This window comes from Ischnura elegans, chromosome X, assembly GCF_921293095.1.
Source record: "Ischnura elegans chromosome X, ioIscEleg1.1, whole genome shotgun sequence".
NCBI classification, from domain to species: Eukaryota; Metazoa; Arthropoda; class Insecta; order Odonata; family Coenagrionidae; genus Ischnura; species Ischnura elegans.
The window spans coordinates 34,299,548-34,327,133 of NC_060259.1; the positions used below are offsets into that span (position 1 = coordinate 34,299,548).

The 27,586-nt window shown below is 37.3% G+C and overlaps 1 protein-coding gene across 1 annotated transcript in view; it reads right to left on the reverse strand.

Moving 5' to 3' along the window:
* LOC124171126 (protein jim lovell) overlaps positions 1-27,586 on the reverse strand; it is a 166,233-nt gene that overhangs the window by 72,401 nt on the left and 66,246 nt on the right. The window contains exon 2 of the mRNA XM_046550263.1: positions 21,474-21,653. Coding sequence (XP_046406219.1) covers positions 21,474-21,631 — 158 coding nt within the window. The 5' untranslated portion in view covers positions 21,632-21,653. The remainder of the gene's footprint in view (positions 1-21,473; positions 21,654-27,586) is intronic.

A 27,586-nucleotide genomic window follows, 5' to 3' on the forward strand; every position in this document is an offset into this window, starting at 1 on the left:
CCAAGTGAATACCTCCACTAAAGGAGACATCATTCCTCTGCTACGAGCATAACTCCAACATCCCTAGCTGTGTGGGTAAACTCTTCTCGGGATTCCCACTGGGTTAATTTTTCCATAATGACCAGCGCTTCAAGCTCCGACGCAGGCTCATCCTCAGGGATGAATTTTATTGAATCCCGAGAAGGGTTTAACCACATCACTCGCCGGGAAAGCATCAAATCATATTCCATGCCTTGTAGTGGTATATTTGCTAATTGCATTAAGTTGACTCAGCAATGCGACGTAAAAATTGGGAGGGCAATCCAGGGGCCCAAATTTGAGGATCTATATGCTCATAATTTCAAGAATGACATAGTCATGATGTTGTAGGGCTTGAACCTATACAATCGGAATTGTCTATTGGAATAACTCAAATACGCTGAGCACTGATCAGCTGTATCTTTTGGAAACTTTCTATTCGTTGTTTATAGGAATCCACTCCGAATTTTAGAAAAAAAAACTACGGGAAAGGTGGCCTATTCCCCTTGGCTTACAGCGGCCAATGGGCTGCTGAGGTTCAACGTGTCCACCAGAAATCCAAACGCCAATTAAATACTTATAATAAAAATTTCAGTACAAATGTTATACTCCCGTTTGGTTTTTAGTAAAGATGGTACTGTAAATTTGTGGAGGCTCGTCAACAGGTTGAAAACCCTGCGGAAAGCAGTTATATATCCGGTTATTCAAAGGAACGGATTTTTCGGTCACCCTGACAATGTACTACTTGCTATATAATAGCTGATGAGCGCGAGGAGGTGAGACGGAATAGACGGAAAAATATTAAAGGCACGCAATAACATGCGTTTGACGACCAATACGATATTTTTTTAATTGCTGGATCTTAATATCGATGTAAAGGACTACCCATTGATAATATATTGGGGGAAGACCACGGTACATCCGGTTATATCTTACCATAGCGCAGTGGAAATTAAAAAAGGTTTTAGAAACGTTCAACTGTGAAGTTAAATATTCCTTTTATTATACCAGCGGTCGAAAGATTCCATTCGTGAAAGAGGTCACTAAGTTGACAGCAGCGAAAGACGAGGAACGACATAAACAGAAATACAGACAGGAAAGCAGATAATTGACTAAATCTTTCGTGATTTTTCCTCCAAATACGGTGCAGAAACATCAAAACTTAGTTAGACTAACGAAGAATTACGCACTCCGTGTGAATTTTGGTGCATTTAGGATAAGGGAGGGGCGAGAGAGGAGGGGATGCAAGGGGCCTTAACACAAAATACATTCAGTCACAGCTGTCGGACAATACCGGAATATAAGATTATATCCAACGTTCGCACACCTTTATATCCACTCGAGAGGCCTCTTCATAGACCGTAGGCTTCTTGCCTGCGTTCTCGGATCTAAAAATATTTCATCACTTCTCTAAAAGTTGGTAACATCGATTTGTTTGACGCCGACGAGGCACCAAATAAGGGACAAGTCGTCTCACGACGCATCCTTTATTACCTCCTACCATCTTTCGATTGATACTATCAAAGACGAACGCCCTCCTAGAAGCAAACGCGGGATGAATTTTGCTGTATTCGAGGCGTGGGAGGGGGAGAAGCGAGCGGGGCGGGGACGCGAACGGCCTGCCGCTCTTTTATCCGCGACGTTGCGTGGGCGTTGGGATATTTCCTTCACGGACGCTGTGGCTGAACGGTGGCAGATGCGTCCAAATGCACGAAATTTTTGCTCTTATTTTTGATCCCACAACTTTTTTCATTGGGCCAGATGGATTTGAAAAAAAATCGATTTTTCCGATCCGCCCTACTATACCTCTCCTTCACTAAGGTCGTCCCTCATTGATTATCTATTTTCCGTGATTTCTCGCCTTCTCTAATCGTCGAGCTTGTCCAGAAAGTATTTCTTCAGACATGAGCCCGGACCCTCCTGCGGCCAATATCCTCGCGCTTATCTCTTTCCTCACGTCACCAAATTATATGAAATATCATCATATATTCATGGCCATACGAGGGCGAAGAGAAAAATGTCAGTACCCTCTTATGATGAAAAATCACCATTTCAGACCGAAGAAGTGGCTCAGTTTAGAGGATAAATGATAATTGGTCTAAGTTATTTCTCCATGAAAGAACGTAATACATTTTGTGGATTGAAGAGAGATGGCTGTACCTTGAGGAGAAAATCTTTGCTATCCATTTTCCCTTTTTTGAGTTTTTCGTTTTTATCGAAAAACTCAAGAGCAGCAAAATGGATAGCAAAGGGCGTGGTGATGACTATCATATTTTAAGGTCTTTGCTGGTCCCTGAAGGGTAGTGGCCCAGCGGATGGAGTTCTAGGATTTTGATTAAATGGTCCTGGGTTCAGATTGCGGTTAATTCTCCTAAACCTATCAAATAAAGTCTCGTTATTACTATGCGGTCCAGATAAACTGTGTATATACCCTGGATAAGTGAATTTCACAGCCATCGGCTCAGTGGAGGGTGTGACCATCTAGTTCAAACTTTTGAGTATAAAAATGAGAGAGAACAAAACGTTTCCCCTTAAAATTAGACAATTAACACGAATTAATGGATTACCAGGGCAAAAATCCCACTCAATGAACCCAATCCTAAACTTGAGCGTTTACAATATTGACTCGTAGAGGGATCAGCAGACACTATCACCAACATAGATTTTGAAAGAAAAGTATTGTGATAAAAGCCTTCAAATTTTTTAAATAAAAGAGAAATATACGTACGTGTAGGTAGATTCTTTACTCTTTGGCATTTTGCAAAGAACATATCATGCATAGAATAAAATCTGAACGCAGTAAGCCGAGATAATCGAGACGAAACGTATAAATAAACTACCAAGGAAGGATGATCATCTGTGATTTAGGAAGCTATAATTAAGATGGGATCTATATTTAGGAAACTATAATTAAAAAAGCAGTTAAAGAGCAGCATGGCCTCTGAACGTATTTTATAGGAGCAATAACGTTCAAAGGAGGAGGATTTTCGAATGCAGGAAACTTAAGGATTCAAATAGAAAAACCCTCTAAAAATATGAACAAAGGACATACACGTCAGGAACAGATGCCCAAACGATTACTCATTACAAAAAGGACAGTAAGATAACGAAAATTTGTGATGACAGATGTGATAAGATGTAATAAACTCAATGTAAGCGAGAAAATCAACGAAGAAGAATTTTGGCGAGGATAAGAAGAGTAGATCTGACACCTGTGATGGAACACCCACTTGAAAACAAATACAAAAGTCCAAATGAATATGATATTAGCCAACAAAGTAGAGTGCGTGAAAAATAACTTACGAGAGTGCGTGGATATGAAACCTTACGCTTTAAAAATTACTTTTTTTGGCAGTAAGGGAATCGGCGATAAAAAAATTGCGGCCGCGGAGTAGACAGTCAGATTGAAATATTATTTACGATAAAGTCACCTACATAATCCACGATAAAGTCAACATAAGTATGCAAGGGCATGTCAATTCTAGAAATTGAGAAGTAAAGGTAGGATAAATCCTCATTTAAAATATTATATTGCTGCTTGTTAGTGAGGGAAAAACAGAAAATGACCTCTAAGAAAACTCAAGTATAATTAATACAAAACCTAAAAAATAGGGGAGATTAGTGTCTCACAGCCCTGGATGCGGACATGCATTGTTCAGAGGAGAAAATTAATTCTTAATAAATGGGCGATAAAATCGCGAAAAAATTCAAATTTCCTACACATATGCGTAGCAGAGGGAATGTAACAATGAAGAAATAAAAGTTATGACAATAAATGTAAAATTAAATTTAGAAAAATATTCAACAGAGCTGTAAAATACCTACCGAGATCTTTTATTGAAAAGGTGGACTAATGGATTTCTTGATAACTAATTTTCCCGCACCTTTTAGAGAGACGAGCATGAGATGAACACTGTGACCGAGTGTGCCATCATTCCTTCTATGGATAAGGATATCGAGAAACAGGATTCGATTGGTAAAGGAATCCATCGAGATCCGCCTGACAAGTAACACCCTCAACCGTGACGCTGGGTATTCACTAAGTAATGTATGGAAACCGGCACTTAGGAAAATAAGATTGGCTGCCTTCTGGCCAATCACGTTAGACCTTACAACCAATTGAAGACTATATAAGCTGGCAAACTTCATCCACTCACCATTAGCCCTGAGGATGGAACCCGACTCGTGTTCCGAAACGTCGGCAGAATGGAGGGAGACCACCCGGCTGGAAGCCCGAATAGCCCCTCTCGAGTATATTCCCTATGTGTCCGCACTTCTACGCTGTCAATATTTGAAAAATATAAATGTGGCGAGGCAGATTGTTGTGATTTCTTATATATAACATTTTAGGAGTTGCAAACATGTATCACTAATTGCTCGCACGTAGGTATCTGTGACGTAATGAATGTGTATCATTCACACATTTACCTTAACGTTATTTTCTCAACGATTCATTTCTGCATTGTAAAATTTTTATAATTTTTCGTTTATACTCCGACATTGAGGTGTATTTCTGCTTTTCGAATATAAATGTGTATAATACTGACGTTGCTAGTTATATTTTTCCATACTCATCACGCATACACCAATGAAAATAAATATCCGACGTGCAAAAAATACACAATATATATCATTAATGAATACACGGCCGTTAGTACAAGAATAACTGCATCTCAAACATACAAATGCTTCGATAGTATTCATAAATCTATCCTTTCTCAATTGCATAGCATAATTTTTGTGTATAGCTATCAAAAAATATATCTGCGATGGAACCACATCGAATTATCCATTATCAAGTAAAAATTCGATGCATTCTTGATTCTTTCGTTTGATGGTTTTACGAATTTTCCGCGCCGCGAAGGAGTCGTATGCAGTGTTGCCAAGTGTAGTCTAACGGGTTGAGCACAAATCACTACCGAGTATCGGCTGCCGAGCTGGCTAGTAGCATAGAAGTTAGTACCTCTTAGTAGCTCACTTAATAGAATCCATGAATACCACATTAGGTAGGCGACTTAAAGGTCTTAGTAGCCGACTAAGTCAGTCGCCTTACCAGCGTGTTTTAGCGGAAATCTATGAATGCAGCCGTTCATGTCTATTCTTATCCAAAAAAGGGGCAGAAAAACCGGAGGAATATTTTTTTGAGTTCATTTTGGCAACGGAGAAAATAGTTGATCCCAGACAGTGTTTTTTAGTCGATTTGTAGCGCAGTTAAGGATGAAAATTTGATAACTACCGATCTAAAAAAACTAAATATCTCTTATTTAGGTGCGTTAATGTGAGATATAGTATTGAAATGTTCTCATGAAACTTATTATTTTCAAAATCCACCAAAATGAAAGAAAATTTTTAAATAGAGTTTGGGTGTTGGTTTTAGTGAATTTGGACGTACTCTACGTGGTATGGCAACCAAGACCTTCGGGTATTTATATCGATAGTTCAGAAAGACGATTAACTGATCAATATTATATGAAGCAATAAAGCTCTTGCATGCTTACTTTAGCTGGTTTTTAAACAAGCAGGGTGCATTCCAAGCACAAAAGTAAAAAGCTGAAACAATTTATTTAGCGAGCGGTAATGTTTTCAAAAATATTCTTTAAGGATTAAAAAACAAATCATATGAGAAGAGTTAAAACATATTTTCAAATTGCGGTAAAAAGTCTCGAGGTATATCATAAGTAAGGTGAAAATCTAGTTCTTTCCGGCGTATAAAATGGCTGATATTATACTATAATTTCAGCCGTACCGGAACTAAACTGCCGAGATTTCAAAGGCTACTTCTATTTTTCAATTTAGTGTTAATGAAAGTAAAGATAGTCAGCTAATTCAACGTAAGTTAATAAAGTGAGCTTGACAATGATTGCCGAAAAATTCTCATTAATTAAATTGTTAGACATACTCGGCCGTATTCATAGTTTCCTTAGTAAGCTACTAACGCCCAAGTAGCGTTCTAAGTAGTAGCATACTAGCAAAATGGTATTCATAGATCGTTAGTAAGGGCTACTAAGCTTAGTATGCTACTATCTTAGTAGCCGGTTCTTAGTCGCCCTCCGGCCTTGTTTAAGGGAGCTACTAAATATGGCGGACCGTTATGGATGATCGAACTCCGGTTTTATTTGTATACTGTTGTAGATTTTGTACGCATTATGCCAAAATGGAATACGAGAATGAATTCTTCAAGTAAGGCAGGCAACGTATGTAGTGTAATTGTTGAAACGAATTGAAAGTTTTTTTTGTAGCTGCGAGGGAGCTACGACTTGCAGTGAACTTGTGCCTCTAGTGTAAGTGAACATTCAATGCGCCCCTAAGTGAATTGATTGCATATAGACGATGAAGTAAAGAGTGAAGCGACAAGTGAAGTGATTTGTGAGTGTATGAGCTACGACAAAATAATTTATTTCTTCCATACTAGTTTAATCATTTCGATAAAAGGTATCTACTAGCTTTTGCAAGAGGGGTATGCTCCATATTTGAAGCATTTGTTCTTTAGGGATACAGCAAACGCTTATAAATTTTCATTCGTTTGTACGCTTATAATTTGTGTTTGATTATATTACTTATTCTAGTCACTTTATCGTGAGCTTTCGGCAGTGTTTACATTTCGCGTATTTCGGTGCGCTGTTGTTTTTGTTTTGGTTACGGTACGAGTGATAGTGGAGAGTGAGATTGGAAGTTTGTTGATGTTACAATTTCTGGTTTAAAAATTTGTTTCAGCCTATTTATTTCATTGTCTACGCAATGGTAATTTTAAATAACATCAACTGATTCTAAATCATTAGTGATGAGTGGGAAGTGAGATGTGAAGAATTCTTTCGAACGTCAACGAGTGCAAATTCTTTTGGTGTGTGCAGAGTGATTGGAAAACTGATTATCATTGTTTACTAGAGTTACGTTATAGTGTTTTAAATTAAGTACGAGTCAAGCTTTTCATTGAACCAGTTGATTCAGAATGTACGGATTATAAGTGTCATAAAGACAGCTCGTGAAATGTGAAGTGAAATGTTGTGTGTGTTGTAGTGCTATTTGTGATATGATCAGCAATAAATAAGTGAAACAAGTTACGTTAATTATGATTTGTTTTTTACATTAACCACCTCTAGTAAACTATATGCCGTAAATTTCCGCACGCTGTCAATATTTGAAATATTTAAATGTAGCGAAGCAGATTGTTGTTTCCTTGACTAACATTTTAGGAGTTGCAAACATATGTTACTAATTGCTCGCACGTGGGTGTTTGTAACGTAATAAATGTGTATCATTCACACATTTATCTCAACGTTATTTTCTTAACTATTCATTTCTGCATTGCAAAAGTTTTCGTTTCTACTCCGACATTTAGGTGTATTTCTGCTTTCCGAATACATATATGTATAGTACTGACGTTGCTAGTTATGTTTTTCCATACTAATCACGCATACACTAATGGAAACAAATATCAGAAGTGCAAACAATACGCAAGGTATATGATCAATAAATATACGGCCGTTTGTAAAGCAATAACTGCATCTCAAACATACAAATGCTTCGGTATTACTCATAAATCTACCCTTTCCCAAAGGTATTGCATAATGTTTGTGTACAGCAATCAAAAAATGTCTGAGATGCGATATCACATCGAATTATCCATTATGAAGTAAAAATTTCAATGCATTTTGCTGAATCGATTTCTTTTGTTTGATAGTGTTACGAATTTTCTGCGCCGCGGAGGAGTCAGATGCAGTGTTGTCAAGCGTAGCCTAGCGGGTTGAACCCAAAGCGCTACCGAGTATCGGCTGCCGAGCTGGCTAGTAGCATACTAAGTTAGTAGCTCTAATTAGCTCACGTAATACAATCCATGAATACCATATCTTAGTAGGCGACTAAAAGGTCTTAGTAGCCGACTAAGTTAGTCGCCCTACTAGCGTGTTTTAGCGGAAATCTATGAATACGGCCGACTGATTTTCACTTCCCCCAAGTAAGAGAATGATTCGACTATATGTTTTATCATGCTAGAGCTGGGATTCAAGATACATTAATGCCCAGCACTCCAAAAAAGTATTTCCCTCCTAGAGGGAATTAAAAATTGAAATTTTTTAAAGCACCATCACCAAACAGTAAAAGCTGAAAAACAATAAAAACATAAAATTTATGCTAAATTGACAAAAGAAACGACAATGTCGGTACGCAAGTTCTTCAAGTTTATCGAAGGCATGTGTGCGTTCAAACAGATATACTCTCTATCGGCTGCAGCGTAGTGACGTAGGTCAGTTATTGAAGGAGGTAATCGAGATGAGGACCATTCGTTGTGAAAAAAGACCACGACGCCTACTCTTGGAATATGTGTTCACATTTGTTTGCTAATCATTCACAGTAATGGCATGAGAAAGTTCTGAAATAGCCAGGGGTATCCCCCAGAGGTGTCGTGCTCACTCACAATATGTAGGAAATTATCAAGAGGACAAATCATTCAACAGTATTTGAATTTGATGCGGGTTCACACGAATCCACTCCCAATGATTTAAACAATTAGGTTACCAAGGCATCCTTCTCGCGAAAACATTTTCTGTAGAATTAGAGGAAGGAGATAATAGTGTATAGTTGTTACACGAATCCAACACGTAGATTTTAACTACAATGTACTAAAAGTCTTGAGTACTTCCATATTTAATGTTCTTTACAAGACACTGATGGACCAGGAACGCTGTACTGAAGAATGAGAAAGAAATGATCAAGGAACCAATGACCGCTGCAAAAAGTCCTCAAATAGACGCCGCCCTTGGTGGCAGTTCTTTCTTTAAAGCTTTCCTAGCCTAGTGATATACCTTAGCCTAAAGCCTAGGGATCTATCTTTCTTCATAATTATATTGGTGGAGAGGTTAAATGCACCATGATAAGCATTTTCTGTAAGAAGCACCTACTAGCTTTTCCGATGCATGTGGTAGCAAGACGGTGTTTTCGTCCGCGATACAATGGTGTGGCTTACGTTTTCATTTCTCTCGGATTTTTCATTCCGATATAAAAAATATGATTCGATGAAAAGAACAGATATTGTATAGAATAAAGCAGATTTCTTAGCGTTAGAGGTCATTAAGGAGGCTTAAATGCCGCAAATAACAAATTTTAACATATATAACGAAAAAGAACATTGTTTCTGTGGGTAAAGCGAATAGTATATAGCCCTTAAGCAGAAAATATCACCCCATTTTCACGTTCGAGCAACCAGTTTCCAGTCCTGAGCTTGTATTTATAATGGGAGAATCAATGCACCTAGCAAGAGAAAAAATATCAATGCTTACATTCTTTAAAAGTAATAATGAGTTACTACTAAATTTTATGGCAGGAATCGTGAGCTTCATATTACCGTATTATAAAATTAATTTTCCGGTCAATTCTGAGACGAATTATTGGATAAAATACAGCTAACAATTTCTTACAGATTCAAATTTAACAAAATGGAACCGTCATAAAATGAATTAACTTGTTATTAAATGTCTTATGCAAGGTCATAGCTATAAAATGAGACAAAAATCGTGGATCTTCGACGGACGGTGACGAAGGAATTTTGTGATTAAAAGGCGCGTTTTGTTGACAAAAATTAGAGAAAAGTATTAATAGGTATAAATTGTGAAACATTTTCCACGAAAAATAGTTCACACAGTAATACACGTTAATGATACACTTATAAATATGCAATCCAAAATGATCGCGGGAACTAGAGCCACGAGGAAGAGCACAGCGTAGCTGAAATCGAAAGGCTCAATCAGCAACACTACTTTTACGTAAACCTGTGATCGAAAGGTGATCAAAGGGATCTCATTGCCAGTCACAAAAGTAAAAATGTTGGCCTCAAAAGAATAGAAGGCAGAAAAATATTAAAATTGCATTCATCATCATCATCACTGGTCAACAATCCTAGGATTGGTTTGACGCAGCTCTCCACTCAGTTCTCCTATCAGCTAATCTTTTCACACCTACGTATTTCTTCTCTTTCACATCTCTCTTTACTTGTTCCATATATTTTGTTCGAGGTCTTCCTTTTCCATTCTTGCCTTCCACCTGTCCTTCGACGATTGTCTTCATCAGACCATCATGTCTCAAGATGTGGCCTATAAGGTTGTTCCGTCTTCTTATTAAGGTTTTCAAGAGGCTTCTCTTCTCTCCTACCCTTCTTAGGACTTCCTCGTTACTTACTCAAAAAAATTGCATTAAGAGGTTAAAAATCTATCAGCATCTACACTATTGCGGATACTATAAAATATGAAAATATACTGAAACGGAAAAGTCTTTAAAAATTATAATTACCAAAACCGTATACCACAAAAAATTTACAATGAAAGAACTGTTAAATTTCTTTTAACCAACACATATATTCCATGCTCACATAATTTAATCTCAGGGCTTCACAAGGAAAGACAATTTTAGGAACTCAGAAAAGTGAGGAAGAATAATTATCTTATGCTTCCGTTTTTCTGAAGAAGACCAATGTTGCCGAACAGAAAATTAGTTACCGACCAGCTAATGCAATACTTATTCAGAGGGCTAGGAGCTCATCAATTTTCGATTCGAACTTAACTGAAACCCTATCCACTGATCAACTTATTTAGAAGACTATCGATTGATTTAACTTTGATAAGAAGACTTATGACCTACGACCCGATCGGAATAAACAAACTAATTAGCTCATTATACAGCCATTATTCGACAGCATAGATCAATATTATGGTTCTGCGCCTTCCATGAAACAATTTCAGTCGCGAAAATTGCAGCTAGATATAAATCGAACTCCACTCTAGTTCATGCAAAAAGAAAATAGTCAATTTCTAGAGCGCGAAAAAGCAGCTATCAACTTTGGTAAATAAGTTGCCTACATGGTTACTAATATATTGAAAATTAGTATTTTAAAATTCCACGATATCCTCTTAAATACTTTAAAACGTCAGCTCAATACAACTAAAATACAGCTAAAACATATTAAATGCTGGTTTATACCTTCATAAGTTGTCATCACAGCTTTTGGAAAAGAAGCGCGGTAATATAACTAAAAATTATTTGTATTTTGAATAATACTTATTTAAGAAATATCTAAAGTTATTATTTGTATTCTTAGTCACGCAGTTGATAATAATCAAGTTGTTCGATCGAGAAAATTGTTGTTGAAATATGAGAGTTATTTACAAGATTTCATCATCCTTTGGCTCATCCCATATTCGCGGTGCTACTTTGGGTCAGTAAGTAGAGAAATATACGAGTGTAGTTACTCAATAGCGCGTTGTCCCCGGTCCCGAGACGGAACGATCCCAATATCGTACTACAAGTATATTTCCATCTATCACCCATCATTGATACCGACTGAAGAAAGGGAATAACAGCTCGGTAAAATAATCGAATACTGAAGCCATTTAAATAATATACCTACGATGTTATGAAGAAACTGGATGTGATTGTAGTGTCTTTAAGAAAAATAAGATATACGAATATAAATATGCTTCCAGGACTTCAAAACTAGTGGCCATATTCATAGATTTCCGCTAAAACACGCTAGTAGGGCGACTAACTTAGTCGGCTAATAAGACCTTTTAGTCGCCTACTAAGATATGGTATTCATGGATTCTATTAAGTGAGCTACTAAGAGCTACTAACTTAGTATGCTACTAGCCAGCTCGGCAGCCGATACTCGGTAGAGATTTGGGTTCAACCCGCTAGGCTACGCTTGGCAACACTGCATCTGACTCCTCCGCGGCGCGGAAAATTCGTAAAACTATCAAACAAAAGAAATTGATTCAGCAAAATGCATTGAAATTTTTACTTCATAATGGATAATTCGATGTGATATCGCATCGCAGACATATTTATTGATTGCTGTACACAAAAATTATTGCAATACCATTGGGAAAGGGTAGATTTATGAGTAATACCGAAGCATTTGTTCGTTTGAGATGCAGTTATTGTTGTACAAACTGCCGCGTATTCATTGATCATATACATTGCATATTGTTTGCACTTCCGATATTTTTTTCCATTAGTATATGCGTGATTAGTATGGAAAAACATAACTAGCAAAGTCAGTATTATACACATTTGTATTCGGAAAGCAGAGATACACTTCAATGTCGGAGAAGAAACGAAAAATTTTGCAATGTAGAAATGAATCGTTAAGAAAATAACGTTAAGATAAATGTGTGAACGATACAAATTTATTACGTAACAAACACCTACGTGCGAGCAATTAGTAACATATACGTGGCAGGTTTAGAAATATTACACAATTAGTAACATATGTTTGCAACTCCTAAAATGTTAGTCAAGGAAACAACAATCTGCTTCGCTACATTTAAATATTTCAAATATTGACAGCGTGCGGAAATATACGGCATATAGTTTACTAGAGGTGGTTAATGTAAAAAACAAAGCATAATTAACGTAACTTGTTTCACTTATTTATTGCTGATCATATCACAAATAGCACTACAACGCACACAACATTTCACTTCACATTTCACGAGCTGTCTTTATGACACTTATAATCCGTACCTTCCAAATCAACTGGTTCAATGAAAAGCTTGACTCACACTTAATTCAAAACACTATAACGTAACTCTAGTAAAGCATGATAAACAGTTTTCCAATCACTCTGCACACACCAAAAGAATTTGCACTCGACGTTCGTAAGAATTCTTCACATCTCACTTCCCACTCATCACTAATGATTTAGAATCAGTTGATGTTATTTCACATTACCATTACTTAGACAATGAAATAAATAGGCTGAAACAAATTTTTAAACCAGAAATTGTAACATCAACAAACTTCCAATCTCGCTCTCCACTATCACTCGTACCGTAACCAAAACAAAAACAACAGTGCAACGAAATACGCGAAATGTACACACTGGCGAAAGCTCACGATGAAGTGACTAGAATAAGTAATAAAATCAAACACAAATTATAAGCGTACAAACGAATGAAAATTTATAAGCGCTTGCTGTATCCCTTAAGAACAAATGCTTCAAATATGGAACATACCCCTCTTGCAAAAGCTAGTAGATACCTTTGATCGAAATGATTAAACTAGTATGGAAGAAATAAATTATTTTGTCGTAGCTCATACACTCACAAATCACTTCACTTGTCGCTTCACTCTTTACTTCATCGTCTATATGCAATCAATTCACTTAGGGGTGCATTGAATGTACAAATTGTGTTCACTTACACTAGAGGCACGAATTCACTGCAAGTCGTAGCTTCCTCGCAGCTAAAAAAACGTTCAATTCCTGTCAACAACTACACTACATACGTTGCCTGCCTTACTTGAAGAATGGATTCTCGTATTCCATTTTGCCACAAATGCGTAAAAACTCTATAACAGTATACAAATAAAACCGGAGTTCGATCATCCACAACGGTCCTCCATATTTAGTAGCTCCCTTAGACAAGGCCTGAGGGCGACTAAGAACCGGCTACTAAGATAGTAGCATACTAAGCTTAGTAGCCCTTACTAACGATCTATGAATACCATTTTGCTAGTATGCTACTACTTAGAACGCTACTTAGGCGTTAGTAGCTCACTAAGGAAACTATGAATACGGCCGTAGGTATTCATCGCATGAGCCGGAATAAAACTCAGTCTCAAAAACTGGCCATTCCATTAAAATTTCAATCACAAAAATTCAGTACTGCGAATAAAATTATGCATTACGGTGTGATATTCTTATATCAGATCAATGTTAATGCTTCTCAACCGTTTTAAGTGCATGGAATAAATGCCAAACACAGCTTCAGTGGATATTAAGTTCATTCGAAAAAGAACCTTATTTGTAAAACTTTTAATTTTTTTTCGATTCACGGGGCCGAAAAATGCAGTCTACTTGAAGCTATAAAATTCTCATTTTTTTACGTTGCATTCCTGACGAATTGATACAGGGTACTTTTCAGAGTCTCAAACACCGTCAAGCTAGTTCGGCTAGTTCATTAAAAAGAAAAAATTAAGATAAGAGATACTATTCTCCTAACTTTTTTATTCGCATGTATAGAACATAGATTCCGTTCCAATTTTATAACGGAAATATTTACTGCTACGAATGGTTCGTAAAATTTCAAATCATAATCGCCCACAATGCATGGCACTTCATGTTTCTGATATGTTCCTATTATTGTTCAAAACTAACTTTCAAAAATTTTCTCAGAAGAGCAAAGTGAAAGCCGCTAATAGAGAAAAAGCGGCTTCTTAGTCCCGAATACGAGTAAGCATTTGTGCTATTCGATCATTATACCCATCATTTTTTATGCCAGCGCACAAATCAATGTATCGCGGATCAGTTTTTAAAAGTCACACATTACATTGCATAATATGCATTGGTTTCAATGAACAACCTTCAGCTATATGGGAGCTTACATTCTTTTAGAATTCTCTCTGTTTCGTTGAGCAATAGCTAAAAAGCCCTCTTTTTCAGCATACAGTTTACCATCCTAGAAGTGCAGGCGAATATATATTCTTAATGCATTGCTTAAGCGATAACCACCTTTTCGGGTGACGCGTCCTTTAACGTAAGGATCTTGATGAGGCAAAGAAGTTTGATTGCTAACCCTCAGGAAAAATCGGACGTAAAGATTGACTGGAGGATTTAAGTGCAAAAATGTAACGAGTTTGATGTGGCTCACGAGGATCAAGCAGACTTTTAATTTAAATAAGGGTCCCTGGAACACCAGAGCGGCTTGTTTACAATAGAAAAGAAAAATCACACTTCGCGAAACATTTAATAAATTCAGTGCAGTGGAGTGAATTCCTGGCTAAAAAAACACCAATAGGAAGCAGGGTGAACGCATGCAATAAGTAGGAGATTTGACTCCACAAAAATAACAATTAGTCAACCACTACAAGGGGGTCGTTCCCCCGGACCGAAATCGTAGTTCATTAAAAAAATTCGGGTGATGTAAGTGCCAGATGATATTCGATATATTTCCTACATGAAACAAGACATCTTCCTTATTTTGCCAACCTCTCATAATTTTGAGATGAGAAAAAAACGCGAAATTTTCCGGCCACTTTTCATAAGTTGGTGACGTCACTTGAGTTTCGGTACGTTGACTCGCTCATTGAAGAAAGAAACCACGCACGAGACTGTAAGCAAATGTTAACCATGCAAGGCCGAGGCCCAGCAGTTTCTGAGACTCGGTGACGTCACCGGATAATCTGCAAAAGGGATAAACCCACTGATTTAAAGTTGCGAATATCTCTATAAGTGAGCAACGGATCGGAAATCGGACAAACATGGGATTATTATTTTTTCAACCTCTATCACAATCGACAATAAATGATAATTACACGATGACAACTATTTCTCCTTTCATTATCCTCTTCTGTGTGCACTGCACATGGTATGGTGGGGCAAAAAAGTATATGTGCACCTCTGAAGTGCCACCACTAAGGAGCTAGAGAAAAACCATTTTAATCCTCATGTTAAGTTCGCAATGCTCTGACGATAGACGCGACAAGGGGAGCCTTAGGAAAAACTGTTCAGGATAAGTGGCCAGGGGAAATTCGGGATTAAGAATACGGTATGTGGTCCGCACCGTCCGGTGGGAATTGCATTGAAGTTATTCTACTAAAACGAAGTAACTGGCAGTTTCTGGTGCGTACGAGCGTCATAATGCTAAGTAACGACATTGTTCACATCCTTAGGCCCTTCGCGGTCGCACCGATGTTAGACCTGATTACCTATGGACGAGCACCGCCGCCTGGGACCTTTGCTGTAAATAGTCCTCTTGGATATTTATAACGAATTTTTTCCCGTAATAGAGTCAGAGGTATTGCTTTGATCATTGGAATGAATCTACAAATTATTTGGCGTAATCGGTCGAATAGCGTAGATTTATTTCAGACAAATATTGCTGAAATGATAATATAGACAAAGTTATATTACTGGTATTCAAAATTTTTGCAAAAATATAACAGAGGTGTCAACTACGTTTTTCTTTAAAAAGAAAACCAAACATTCAAAAATTATTTGCCTACCATATGGAGACATCAGTACCAGAACGATTTTTAGCTCTTGCCCATGGGGCTAGTATTGAAATGGCAAAATCAGAGATCACGTGAAGGATTTAATGGGTCTGATTGGCTAACTTCGACGCTAGCATTTGCTTTCACGGTGTTTGCTCTTAATGATTAATAACCTCATGCCAACTTCATTCAATGAATAGAGGCGGCCAATCGCCACTAGAGGAGAAGAAAGCTCCCTAGAAACTAAACTGCGGGCGACACGATGCACCTGAGAAACCACGCAGCAGACCCGAAGACGTCGTGGAAAAACCGGAAGACGTTAAGAAAAGGGAAAAAAATCACCTCTACACTGCAACTAATTCAATGCTCTCGAGGGAGAAGAAGAATCAGACTTTTTATTGCATCTACTTGTAAGCATTTCCTTAGCTAACTTTTTTAATTTACAGCAATAGTAGTGAAGCTAGGGTTCAAATGCTGTCCTCTGCTTTCAGCTACTGCTCAGCCACCTTGCGCTCTTGAACACATTCACTCTGACTTACTTACTGTACTAAATAATATCAGAATTTTTGTAACTGGGATAGAGGGAAAACTGAGATTGTTCAACGCTGACTACATATAATGATATTTGATAGGAGACAAATGTGCTAATTGTGCATAATCATATCACATTTAGACAAATTTCGCTTAAATAAAATGTACAGAAAATACTATTCCTACCAAAACTAAAAGGCATTGATAAATTTATAATTTATCCCAGTCACTATCTAGGTTATGCATTAATGATTAGTTGCAAACTAATACTTGATTTTAGATGGCTACTGATTGTTTAGGGTATTTTATTCTCATATGAGGCATGATAAAAACCAATGAATAAGGAAATGCAACTTGTGTCCGGAAAATTAATTATTGTAGTTTCTCCACTGTGAAAAATAAAGAGAATGACTCGGCCCGATCATATTTTTTCAGTAAAGGTTTTTCTGTTAAATTACTATTGGAGGCCAGTAACATTTTAGATTGAGGTAGTTTTTACGCAAGGCAGAATAAGGCTAAGCCCTTTCTCAGACTTGAACATTTGCCGCGGCTGGTATCCAATTCATCCCTTGATGGTACCATTGGTTGTATTGATTTTTCACAATTAAAAATAGGCGACCTAACTTGGATATCAGGCTGAATTACCAATAACATTATGCCTAGTCGCAAGAATAAAGTTGAATTTCATTAATTTTTGCTATAGGTCCACAATCTCGATAACAACCCGTGCATTGTAGCAATCTCTTTTTGCCGCTTTGATTTAGGACGTCTTCTTCCACCAGTATTCCTTTGATGATATCTCTATCTTGCGTTTTCGACGACAACAATCAATAAGCTTCGCAAAAGCTACTCTCATTTTAGCTCTTATTCAACATTACTGAACGATCTCGCTCGTTGTGGTCATTATGATAGAAATCCATTCACTACCTGTGGTCCCACAGTTATAGTTTTCTTTCGTTTTTGACGACAACCATGAATAATTTTTCAAGAAAAATATACGTAATTTGAAACGTCGAGCCAAAAGATTTCTTTAACCAATTGCCAATCGCGTAGTTGGCAGTTAGAGGCTCACGTCGCGAGTATGTCAAAAGGTAATCGAACAGTACCTCCGCCTCTACAACGAGAAATATCGGTAGAAAGATCAAAGAAGTCTATCTATTGCAAAGGTCGAGGTCGCGCTGGCAGTGCCCATCAATAGTTTATCAGGCCTAACATAGGTGAGACCGCGAAGGGCCTGATGATATGAGGAAGGTCGTGCTTTTGCATTATGACCCTAGTGCGCACCCGGAACTGTCAGTTACTCCAATTAAGTCGAATCACTTCAATGCTACTCACACTTGACGGGGTAATTGGAGCATATCCCGTGTACTACCTCACTAATTTCTGCGAAAATACCGTAGAGAAAAAAACCATTTGCCTTGATGGGGAATCGAACCCGGATCCCCCAATTTCCAGTCGAGCGCATTAGCCAGTTAAGCTACCAAGGTGTCATTCCCTTCTGTGGAAATTTTCCTTCATTTTTCCATAATTTTCCCGAAATAAATTCCCAAATTTACCCCATTCATTTCTCCTTCAAACCCTGTTTCCTAGCGTCCTTCTTTCCACGTCTGTTTTCTGAAGCATTGCCAACTGAAAATAAGGAATCTGAAATGTCTTGCTCCAACTCCGAATGGCGGCTCGTCCGAGGTGCGCATTTATTTATGTGGTCCCCTGTGCAAGTATCGCAACGCTTTGCCTTCCGCTCACCACCTAAACCAAGTCAATGTGCCCATTCTCTCCGCATCCCGTAGACCTTTCCTTCACTGATTCACAACCTACGGTCCACGAACACCGTGTAACTGGTATGCATACCACTTAATGTAAATGTTGACCGTGTTCTTCATTATTTTGTATTTTTTTTATAATTGAATGTAATCGATATCTTTTCAGGCATAAGTTTAATAAAAGGTAAAAATAATTTATAATTACGAGAGCCTATATGAAGAAGGGATTTTAGTCTCAACCTCAACCAAGTAAAGGCGTTTCATTATTAATTCCCGCCTGAGGACTTTCCTGGTCACTCTGCTAGTTCATAAAATTCATTGCTGCTGTTTGTTCTCAAGGGAATTTTTTTCTGTGATATCCTAACTTATTTTGATTAAAAATAGATACTTAGATTTTTTAGTTACTTAGTTACTTAGTAGTTAGAATAATAGAAATTGAATTTTTTAGCAATTTTTCTTAGGGCTTGAGACGATTCTTCGAATTTTTGTCTTATCTCGTGTAGTTTACCTCAAAAAAATTTATGAATCAGTGGTCGGAAGTGAGTTTAATATTGTATAGATTATTATTCTAGCTCCTCACTACTCAGCACGGAAGACGGGAAACAATAGCCTTCCCCTATACGAAGCACGGAAAGAGTCTCGTCGACTGGTTTCATTTAAATCCTTTTCCGTAACAAGTTCTGCAAATTTTAGCCGGTCCATTTAGTACGTCGCCTCTATTTTCCCGCTTTATTAGTCCTAAAATTTGTATTTTGACCTTTCAACAGGAGCAGTTCAATAGTACTATCTGGCAAATTCCCGAGCAGTTATATAAAAAATTAGAACTGCGAATCATACAAAGTTATTACGTTATTTCATCAGTTGAAAACGCTGGAATTTCGTCAAGTATAAGCAGCAAATACAAGTTCGGCAATTGGGGAAAATAATTTTTAATAAATCACCATGAACTCGCAAAAGCTGAACCTAGTGTACAGAGCCAAAAAAGTTCATTCAGTAGATTAAAATTTATAACCCCAATTAAACAGGACAGGAAGAAGGCTAATCTTCCCTAATAATGATGAAATATTTCTCTACCCGGTGGAATATATCTCTCTTTTTACTCAAGTATCAATGGCATCATAAGAAGATTTTGTTAGGGCTAGCCAGTTATACTGATAAAAGGCGAAAACTTTGTGGAAGCCGATATTTATAAAAAGTATTTGTTATCAGCAGTATACGTGTTTCCAGATAGATTAATAAAGTTTGGGAGTTTTAATATTCTATATCAGGTCAAATTTGGAGAAAAAGCCTCTGAAAATGCTTGAAAATAAAAATGTTGTAATCATTACGGAGCTAAACAGGTCACTCGTTATGAAGCATGCTAAATGTGTTAAAATAAATTTCAATGAGAAATAAGGTATATAGATAGTGCAATAGTAGCCGCGGTCGTAAGTTCATAGTTAGATATAGTATGTTTCCTAATTAATTATGCAGCTGTTACTATACAGAGGAATAAATTAAAGTGAGGGACAAGAAAATTGCTTAAGCCTAGCTTTCATCATTGTGAGTAATTCGGCCCTTGTAACGCCGACAGGACAATGCATAATTATCGGATAAGATAATTTGATTACAGACCCTAGCGCATTTTTTTCATCAGACTTAATTAAAGCTGATTAAAAATATATGACATCGATGGAACTGAAAGAGAATGGATCCAAGTAAAAATTTTACGTTGCTCAAATTAACAACCCTCAAATCGAAGTTTGGTAAACCTACATAAATAAATAAACTGACATAAATGAATAAACTGACATAAATGAATAAACTGACATAAATGAATAAACTGACATAAATGAATAAACTGACATGAATGAATACAGCTTAGATTTCGGTAGAGTTGAGCGTGTGAAATGGTTATAAGGATGAAGGAATTGACGAACACGAAACTCCATATTCCAGTAGGCAGTATAGAAAAGAGGAGGACTTAATGTCAAATAAAAACTTGATATTTATGTTCAAATACACGATATTGGTGTAACATGAGCCAATATAGCCATAATGGCTCTCTTAATCACAATCTTTGAATTTTTTAACGTTAAAAAATTATAAAATGCGTGGTCCAGTCGGCATAACAATGACCAGATTCCGCACACAGATTTGAGTTAAGGCAGTTTTCATATCACAAACATCATTTAAATCCTCGGTATTTGGGCCATCCAGTTATAAATTTGCATATGACATTAAATCTTGTATAAGAGTAAGGAATGCGAATGCAATGTCTGGTTCTTTGAGTAGGAAACTAACCTCAATTTACCAGTGGATTCCATAAAATTTTCCTTTAAGAAAGGAATTTGATTCGTTTATGAAATGAGAATGTCGACTAATTGCAAGGTACTCTGTGATAGTTCAGTATTATTCGAGGAGCATAATGTTTCTAAGTCGTTAACTCTTATCGAAGTCTATTAAAAGATTTGCCCACCCAATATTTTTTCCAGACTTTAAAATGACAGTGGTCGAATTACATAATTATGAGCCTTAAACTATGGTACAAAGTATGGCACACAAATTGCTAACTTATTAATAGCGAACGTGGTATGGTGGAATATTTTTTGACATCCCGTAACTATGACACTTTTTGCCAAAACCTAGGATAGTATTTTTGATAACATGCTAACTGGACTAAACAAAGCGCAATAATATCAACCGTGAATAAATTCCAAAAATTGACGCCTGGTGTCTCCACGATGATAATAATAATAATGTCATTATTCGGGCGAGGTTGAGACTAAGAAGTCCCCTCTTCCACCTAACTCGTCGATAGCGCCAATGCATACATACTAAAAAATGGTCGATTAACGTTTACAATACAAAAAATATACAACATACACTATTTGTGAATTGCTAAAAATACTAACAAGTATATGTGAACATTTTTTGTAAAAAAGATTTCTGTTTGTGGGAAAAACATGAGGATAAGGGGGTAGTATCCTTCAGCGAAAAAACCCACGGCAGGAAAACGCCCACACAAGATGGGGGAAGTTCTTGAGAAAGGTCCTGATAGGCAATGTCAGAATAGTCAAATAAAGGTAATTCTGCACTGGTATCTCAAATGGGTATAACTTCTTTCTAAGTGCTACTTTCTTCATAAAAATAAAAAAGTAGCACTTCCTTATGGATAAAAATAATACTGGGAAGACAGCTTACCTGCAAGCGGAAAGAACCACTTTGTGAGCTCTGACTCGGGTCTCTTCGCAAACAAGTGTCACATCGACAAGGGTCTCATTCTGCAGCAACGTATCAAACGCATGTAAAACGTGAGTTTGATGGTTGTTCCACCGAAGGCTATAATGCTGGGTGGCCATACTCCAGTCACTTGCACACAGCCTGCAAGGGGAAAAAAGGGAAATACAATTATCCAGTACAGGCATAAGAAAATTTTTTCTATAGAAAATATTAGTGGGGACTGGGGCACGTTTACACGCAGGGTACGTTTAGGCACAGATCATTGTTAAAAAAAACTATGAGGTAGAGCGCATCACAAGTGAGAATATCCTAATGCTACTTCATGTCGAGTCCTTTTTCCAACTTTTATAGTGCCATACCCACAAGTTTATCAGTTTTTTTTGAGGAGAAGATTTCCAATTTTCGGCCGAGAAAGTATATACATATTTTAAATTTATCGGAGTTAATAATTAGGTCACAGCTTATAATATATAATAAATTGTGTAATCAGTTGAATGGGTTCTCAATTTGTAAGATTTTTTTCACTAATAAAATAAATAATAACCAGGTTATTTTGAGTCGAGGAAAGCACGACAATCTTACGACACGCTTACACACTATGATTATTTTCATTCATAATGATGTCGTTTTAAATGAAATTAAACACAACTACATCGTACAATGTTGTTTTTCGAATAGTTCACAGAAATATCTGTCATACGTAAACATTAACACTGTTTTTAGGCCTGCTTAAGAGTTTTATTGCATTATAACAATCTATGTAGCAATAAATTTTCATTGGTTAAAACTGGAATACAAGACGTTTTAACTATTTCATATCCCAATGCCAAATTATTAAATATGTAAACCGTATTAGATATGTAAACCGGCTCCAGGTAAACTTCCTCCATATACGGGAAAAATTTACACTTGACTTGTCCGGCTAATAATTTTTTTCGGGAAAACAATTAATGAAAAAATTGAATATGCCAAAAGGTAGCCACGATATATCTCAGAAACGCGATGCTATTTTTGCTTGAGAAAAAAATTCAAAAACGAAAAACCTTAATCCGCGTTAATGTACGCTGGTCTTCCCTACGGTAACCATTGTTCAAAGTATCCGCTAATACACATATTTCTAACAGAATTAGCATTTGTTTCTCCTATTACATCTTTATTCACTCGAAAAATATCTATTAAAGGTCAGAGTAACACGTTTATATCAAGGAAAGGAAAGGTAGAATTTCCGTTGCTCTTTAAGGTATACGTGCTGGCTTCGATTCATTTCTCGTGTAGTGGCTACCATGACAGACCTTTGCAATATGTACTCTCAACTAAGAGAATATAGAAGGATTTAAGGCCACTCGGGGTCATGGTTTCATTATTCAGCCGATTTATTTCAAGTTCATGGGTAAATGGGGATTACATTCGATATAATTGATCTGAAAAATAATGAAACACACTGCGCTTTTGCAGCCCTTGGTCCATTACAGTGCCACTATCCTTAATCCTTGAAGGCAAGCCATTGCATCTACGGGAGATACGCAGGCTTGCAGCTAACGGCAGCTTGATTACTGGCATATGGTTCGCTGGCCACTAATGGCTGCGGCTCCCGGGAAACACCCTTTTCCAATGCGTTACCATTGTTGACAGTCAACAGGTGCATTATATCTAAGCAATGGCAGCAAAATAAAGCTCGGTATAATTTCCAGGGTACTAGGGACAGGACAGTTCCCTTGGTAACTAGCTCCTTGGGCGGCTGGTTGGTTCACTTTTCATCAGGACGCCGTTTAAGACAAACTGAATCTTCGCAAATTTCAATCAAATAAGAGCATTCATAGTAACCAAACTAGATCTAATTCACATGCACTTGTCACCCACCGTAAAAATATAGGCTCAAAAATGTTTGATTGCCTGCCTCAGAATCTAATATCTATTTCCTCAGTAAAAAAGTTCGACGTTGAATTAAAAAGCTTCTGGCTAAAAATAAAATCAGAAGAACCAAGCGTGATAGAGTGAAATTTTTCCATATAAAAAACACTTGTACCTTTCCAACTTAACAATTGTGGAAAATTGTAAGAAATTATTTGAATTCTGGCTAAAACTTTTATCCACCTTTACACATTAACCCCCGGAAATTCTGCGGCATGTCATATTTGCCCTCATTTTATTTTATTTGGTTTTGAATATAACATATTGTTTTTTATACTTTTAAATATTTATTGATTTATTTGTTCACATAACTTCTCTTGGCGTGTCCTGTATCTATGTTATTATGACTATCACATAAGATATCTTGAAAAATTAAATTATTATTAATTTTTCTCTTGGTGGAAGTGAAGTCAGAGTCCAATTTCCCTTTAATCAGAGATTGAATCACGACTGACAGCCCATTGAAACCAAGTGAACTAGCATAAGAGGAAAAAAAATAAATGATAAAAATCGAATATAGGTAAATAAATTCTCAAATGAATCACAAATGAATGAAATAATCGGGATAACACTACGACGTCAAAATTTCGATATGTAATACTTCCGAGGAGAAGTTAAAACGTTTGATTTTTAGGTATGGTAATTAAAATAAACTCTCATCGCTGTATACGTGATGCCTGAGACAATTATTATGTATGTAACACGAATATTACAAAAGAGGATTCTCAAGTCGTCCGCTAAATGTGTTGTCAACCATCGCGCATTTAAAGAAGTTTACGGAAGTCGCCACTCAGTCACTGACGTTCAAACTGATCCGAGTTTCACGGGGAAATAAGGTATATTTAGAGGTTTCAACATGACGCGATTTATGAAATTCATAACTCTTCAATGCTATTCCTGGCTATGACAAAAATTATACTGAAAACTATTAGAAAATAGTAGATTGCATTGCACTCATCACCGCTCCACGGACATTTTTGAAAGCTGATTAAAATGCGACCGAAGAGGTAGAAATCAGCCTTCTATCGGATGGCATTGGGCCTCCTCTCTGCAGTCCCCTTGGTACCTAAAGCGATATGGAATGGGCCTATTTTCTGCGTACCAATATATGTTAAATGCAGACTACATGTATCGCTATTAAAACTCATAATAAAGGTAAATGCTCTGCAAAGAAGTTCAAATAATTCTTTAAAAAATTAAGTTCTCCAAGGTCGTCACTGATGTGTTTTTCAGACACACGCGAGCAAGCATCTCTGGTGGAATGTGACACATATACGAGCACCTCTAAGGAAAGGTGTTTAATATCATTCTGTTCCTCCTCTAATGGGTCCTCTCAAGCATTCAATTCCAGCCTACCAAAAATAAATTAGGCCAAATGACATGAAAAGGACGAAAGGAGAAGAGGAATAATTGACCAATGACAGCTAAGGTTTCAAGTCATTCCCTCCACTTGTGTACTAAGAATTTTTACTGGCTGATAACCACAATATGCTGAGTGGAGAAAATGTTGTCGGAAAATGGTGATAAAAATAATGATGGCAATGCATCAAAATCGCCATTCCCAGCTCTTCGTGCATTTACACTCTCTAAACATCTTCCAAAAATCTGACTCTGCTCGATGATTGGCTGCTTTCAGATTTTCTTCCGCGTCTGTTCATTTCAGGGGACGACATGTTTCGCAAACGTAGCAGTTTGCCTCTTCAGGTCTGAAGTGTAAGATGCAGTTGGTGATTTCCTTATATACCTTTCCTTCAGCCGGGGACCGGTTCGTTTTGATATGCGCTTTCTTGTTTTCGCTGAGAACTCGTTTCTAACAGCTGGGGAGTGTAAAATTATTCTCTATTGAAATTATTTGGGTTTTTCTTTATTTCGATAGCTTCTCTTATGAGTCTTGGATGATAGCGTCTTTCTTTTATGATCAATCTTGCTTCATCCACATTTACATTACCCTCATCAGAGAAGCCACCGAAATAAAGAAAAACCCAAATAATTTCAATAGAGAAGACGGCTACACACTGCCCAGCGGTTGGAAACGAGTTTTCCAGCGAAAACAAGAAAGTGCACCAAAACGAACCGGTCCCCGGCTGAAGGAAAGGTATATAAGGAAATCACCTACTGCATCCCACACATCGGACCTGAAGAAGTAAACTGCTACGTTTGCGAAACATGTCGTCACCTGAGTTGAACAAACGCGGGAGAGAGGCTGAAAGCAGCCAATCATCGACATCATTCCACGGGAGCCTTCTTTCCCATAAATGTAACTCTGCTCCTTTACACTAAGTTCACTTTCTTTCCCCCCATATTTCATCAAAGGATCAAGCCTCTACTATTTCAAATAAATAAGTACAATAGGCATGCTTGCTCAATTGAGTAGTCTTGATTATGATATATGGTACGTAGAAATCTTTTGAGGTGAATTAAAAACAAAGGTGAAAAATAAAGTTGCGTTTCTTCACCAATTAAATGTTTTCTAGTCACATACAAACGATAGCCATTCCCACAAATCGGGGATATGAACTCCATGAGCTTGATGAATCATAATAACAGGAATGCCGGACTAAATGCGCAGGAACGATAATATTCTATCCCTCGCAGTGATTTCGTAATCTAGCTATTCCTTTGTCCATGGCAACAGAGAAATTATAATGCTTGGTAGGACTGAGCTTATGACGTGTTGTTGGGACGTTTGATTCTTATCACGAGGAATAGAGAGTAATGAATAGATGTCACCAAACCATTATCCATGCAGAGATAGTGTACGGAAAGCGCTGCTAGTACAATACGAGGGTTGTTTGATAAGTCTTGACTTTTTATATATTTTCCACATAGTTAACATAAAAACAGCAATTTTCCCATTATTTACCATTTATTAATAAAAATCTGTGAAATTTTGAGCAAGTTCAGTCGTTTATTTTGCATTTGACAGCCATTGTAAGCGGAAAACCTAGTGAATTTTAACGATAGCGGAAAAAATTTGAATTTTGCGTACTAAATAACATTACCTTTTGGCCGAAAAAATTGTGACTGAAACAAAGAAAAGACTTTTTAAATACGAGGGAAACTCTGCACCATCAATTTTAATGGTGAAGAAGTGTTTCACTGTATTCCGTTGTGGTCGTACCAGCACAAGTGACGTCGAACTTTCAGGTCGCCCGAAAGAGGCCGTCACGCCAGAAATCGTGGATAAAATGTATGGAATAATACTGGGCGATCGAACAATAAGTGTGATAGATGACTGATGATGTAGGCATCTCAAATGAGCGGGCAAAACACATTTTAAATGAATATTATGACATGAAAAAGCTGTCTGCGCGACGGGTGACGCGATTGCTCACACTCCAGTATAAGCACAACCGTATGATCACTTCAAAGGAGTGTTTGGCGATTTTAAGTTGCAATAAGCAAGTTTTTGCGCCGTATCTTAATCGTGAATGAAACGTGGATCCATCACACCACAACAGAACCAAATATCAATCAAGACCATTGGTTTGTGTGGGTGAACGTGCAACAAAGAAGGCTAAGGTGGTCACTCTGCCAACAAGGTCATGGCCAGGGATGCCGGCTTACAAAAATATGGGGGGGGGGGGCCCAAACCAGGGATCTTGTCCCGAGAAATTTAATAAGTAGTGAGTTTTAAGTTTTCTAAGCATTTTAGAAGAGTCACGTGATCAACATTAGAACCCTAATAACTTGAATCTCGATATCTGGACATTCCGGGGAAAATCGACATGCCTGACACACATTTTTTCCTCACACCCATAACGAGTTTTGGAAGGGGCTCGGGCCCCCTCAGGCCCCATGGAGGCGGCGCCACTGGTCATGGCCACAGTTTTCCGGGATGCACGCGGAGTCATTGTCATAGAATACCTTGAAAAGAGTAAAAAAATCTCCGGAGAATATAATTCGGAGCTTTTGGACAGATTCGATATCAAATCGAAGGAAAAATGACCGTATTTGAAGGAGAAAAAAGTTATGTTTCATCAAGAAAATGCAAAGGTGCACACGAGTGTAACCATCATGGAAAAATCCGTAAATTAAGCTACGAACTGCCACCTCATCCTTCATATTCTATAGATTTAGTTCCCTGCGGCTTCTTTCTGTCTCAAAATATGAAGAAAAGCGAAATGGTTAGACATTTTGGGTCGAACCAAGAGGTTATCACA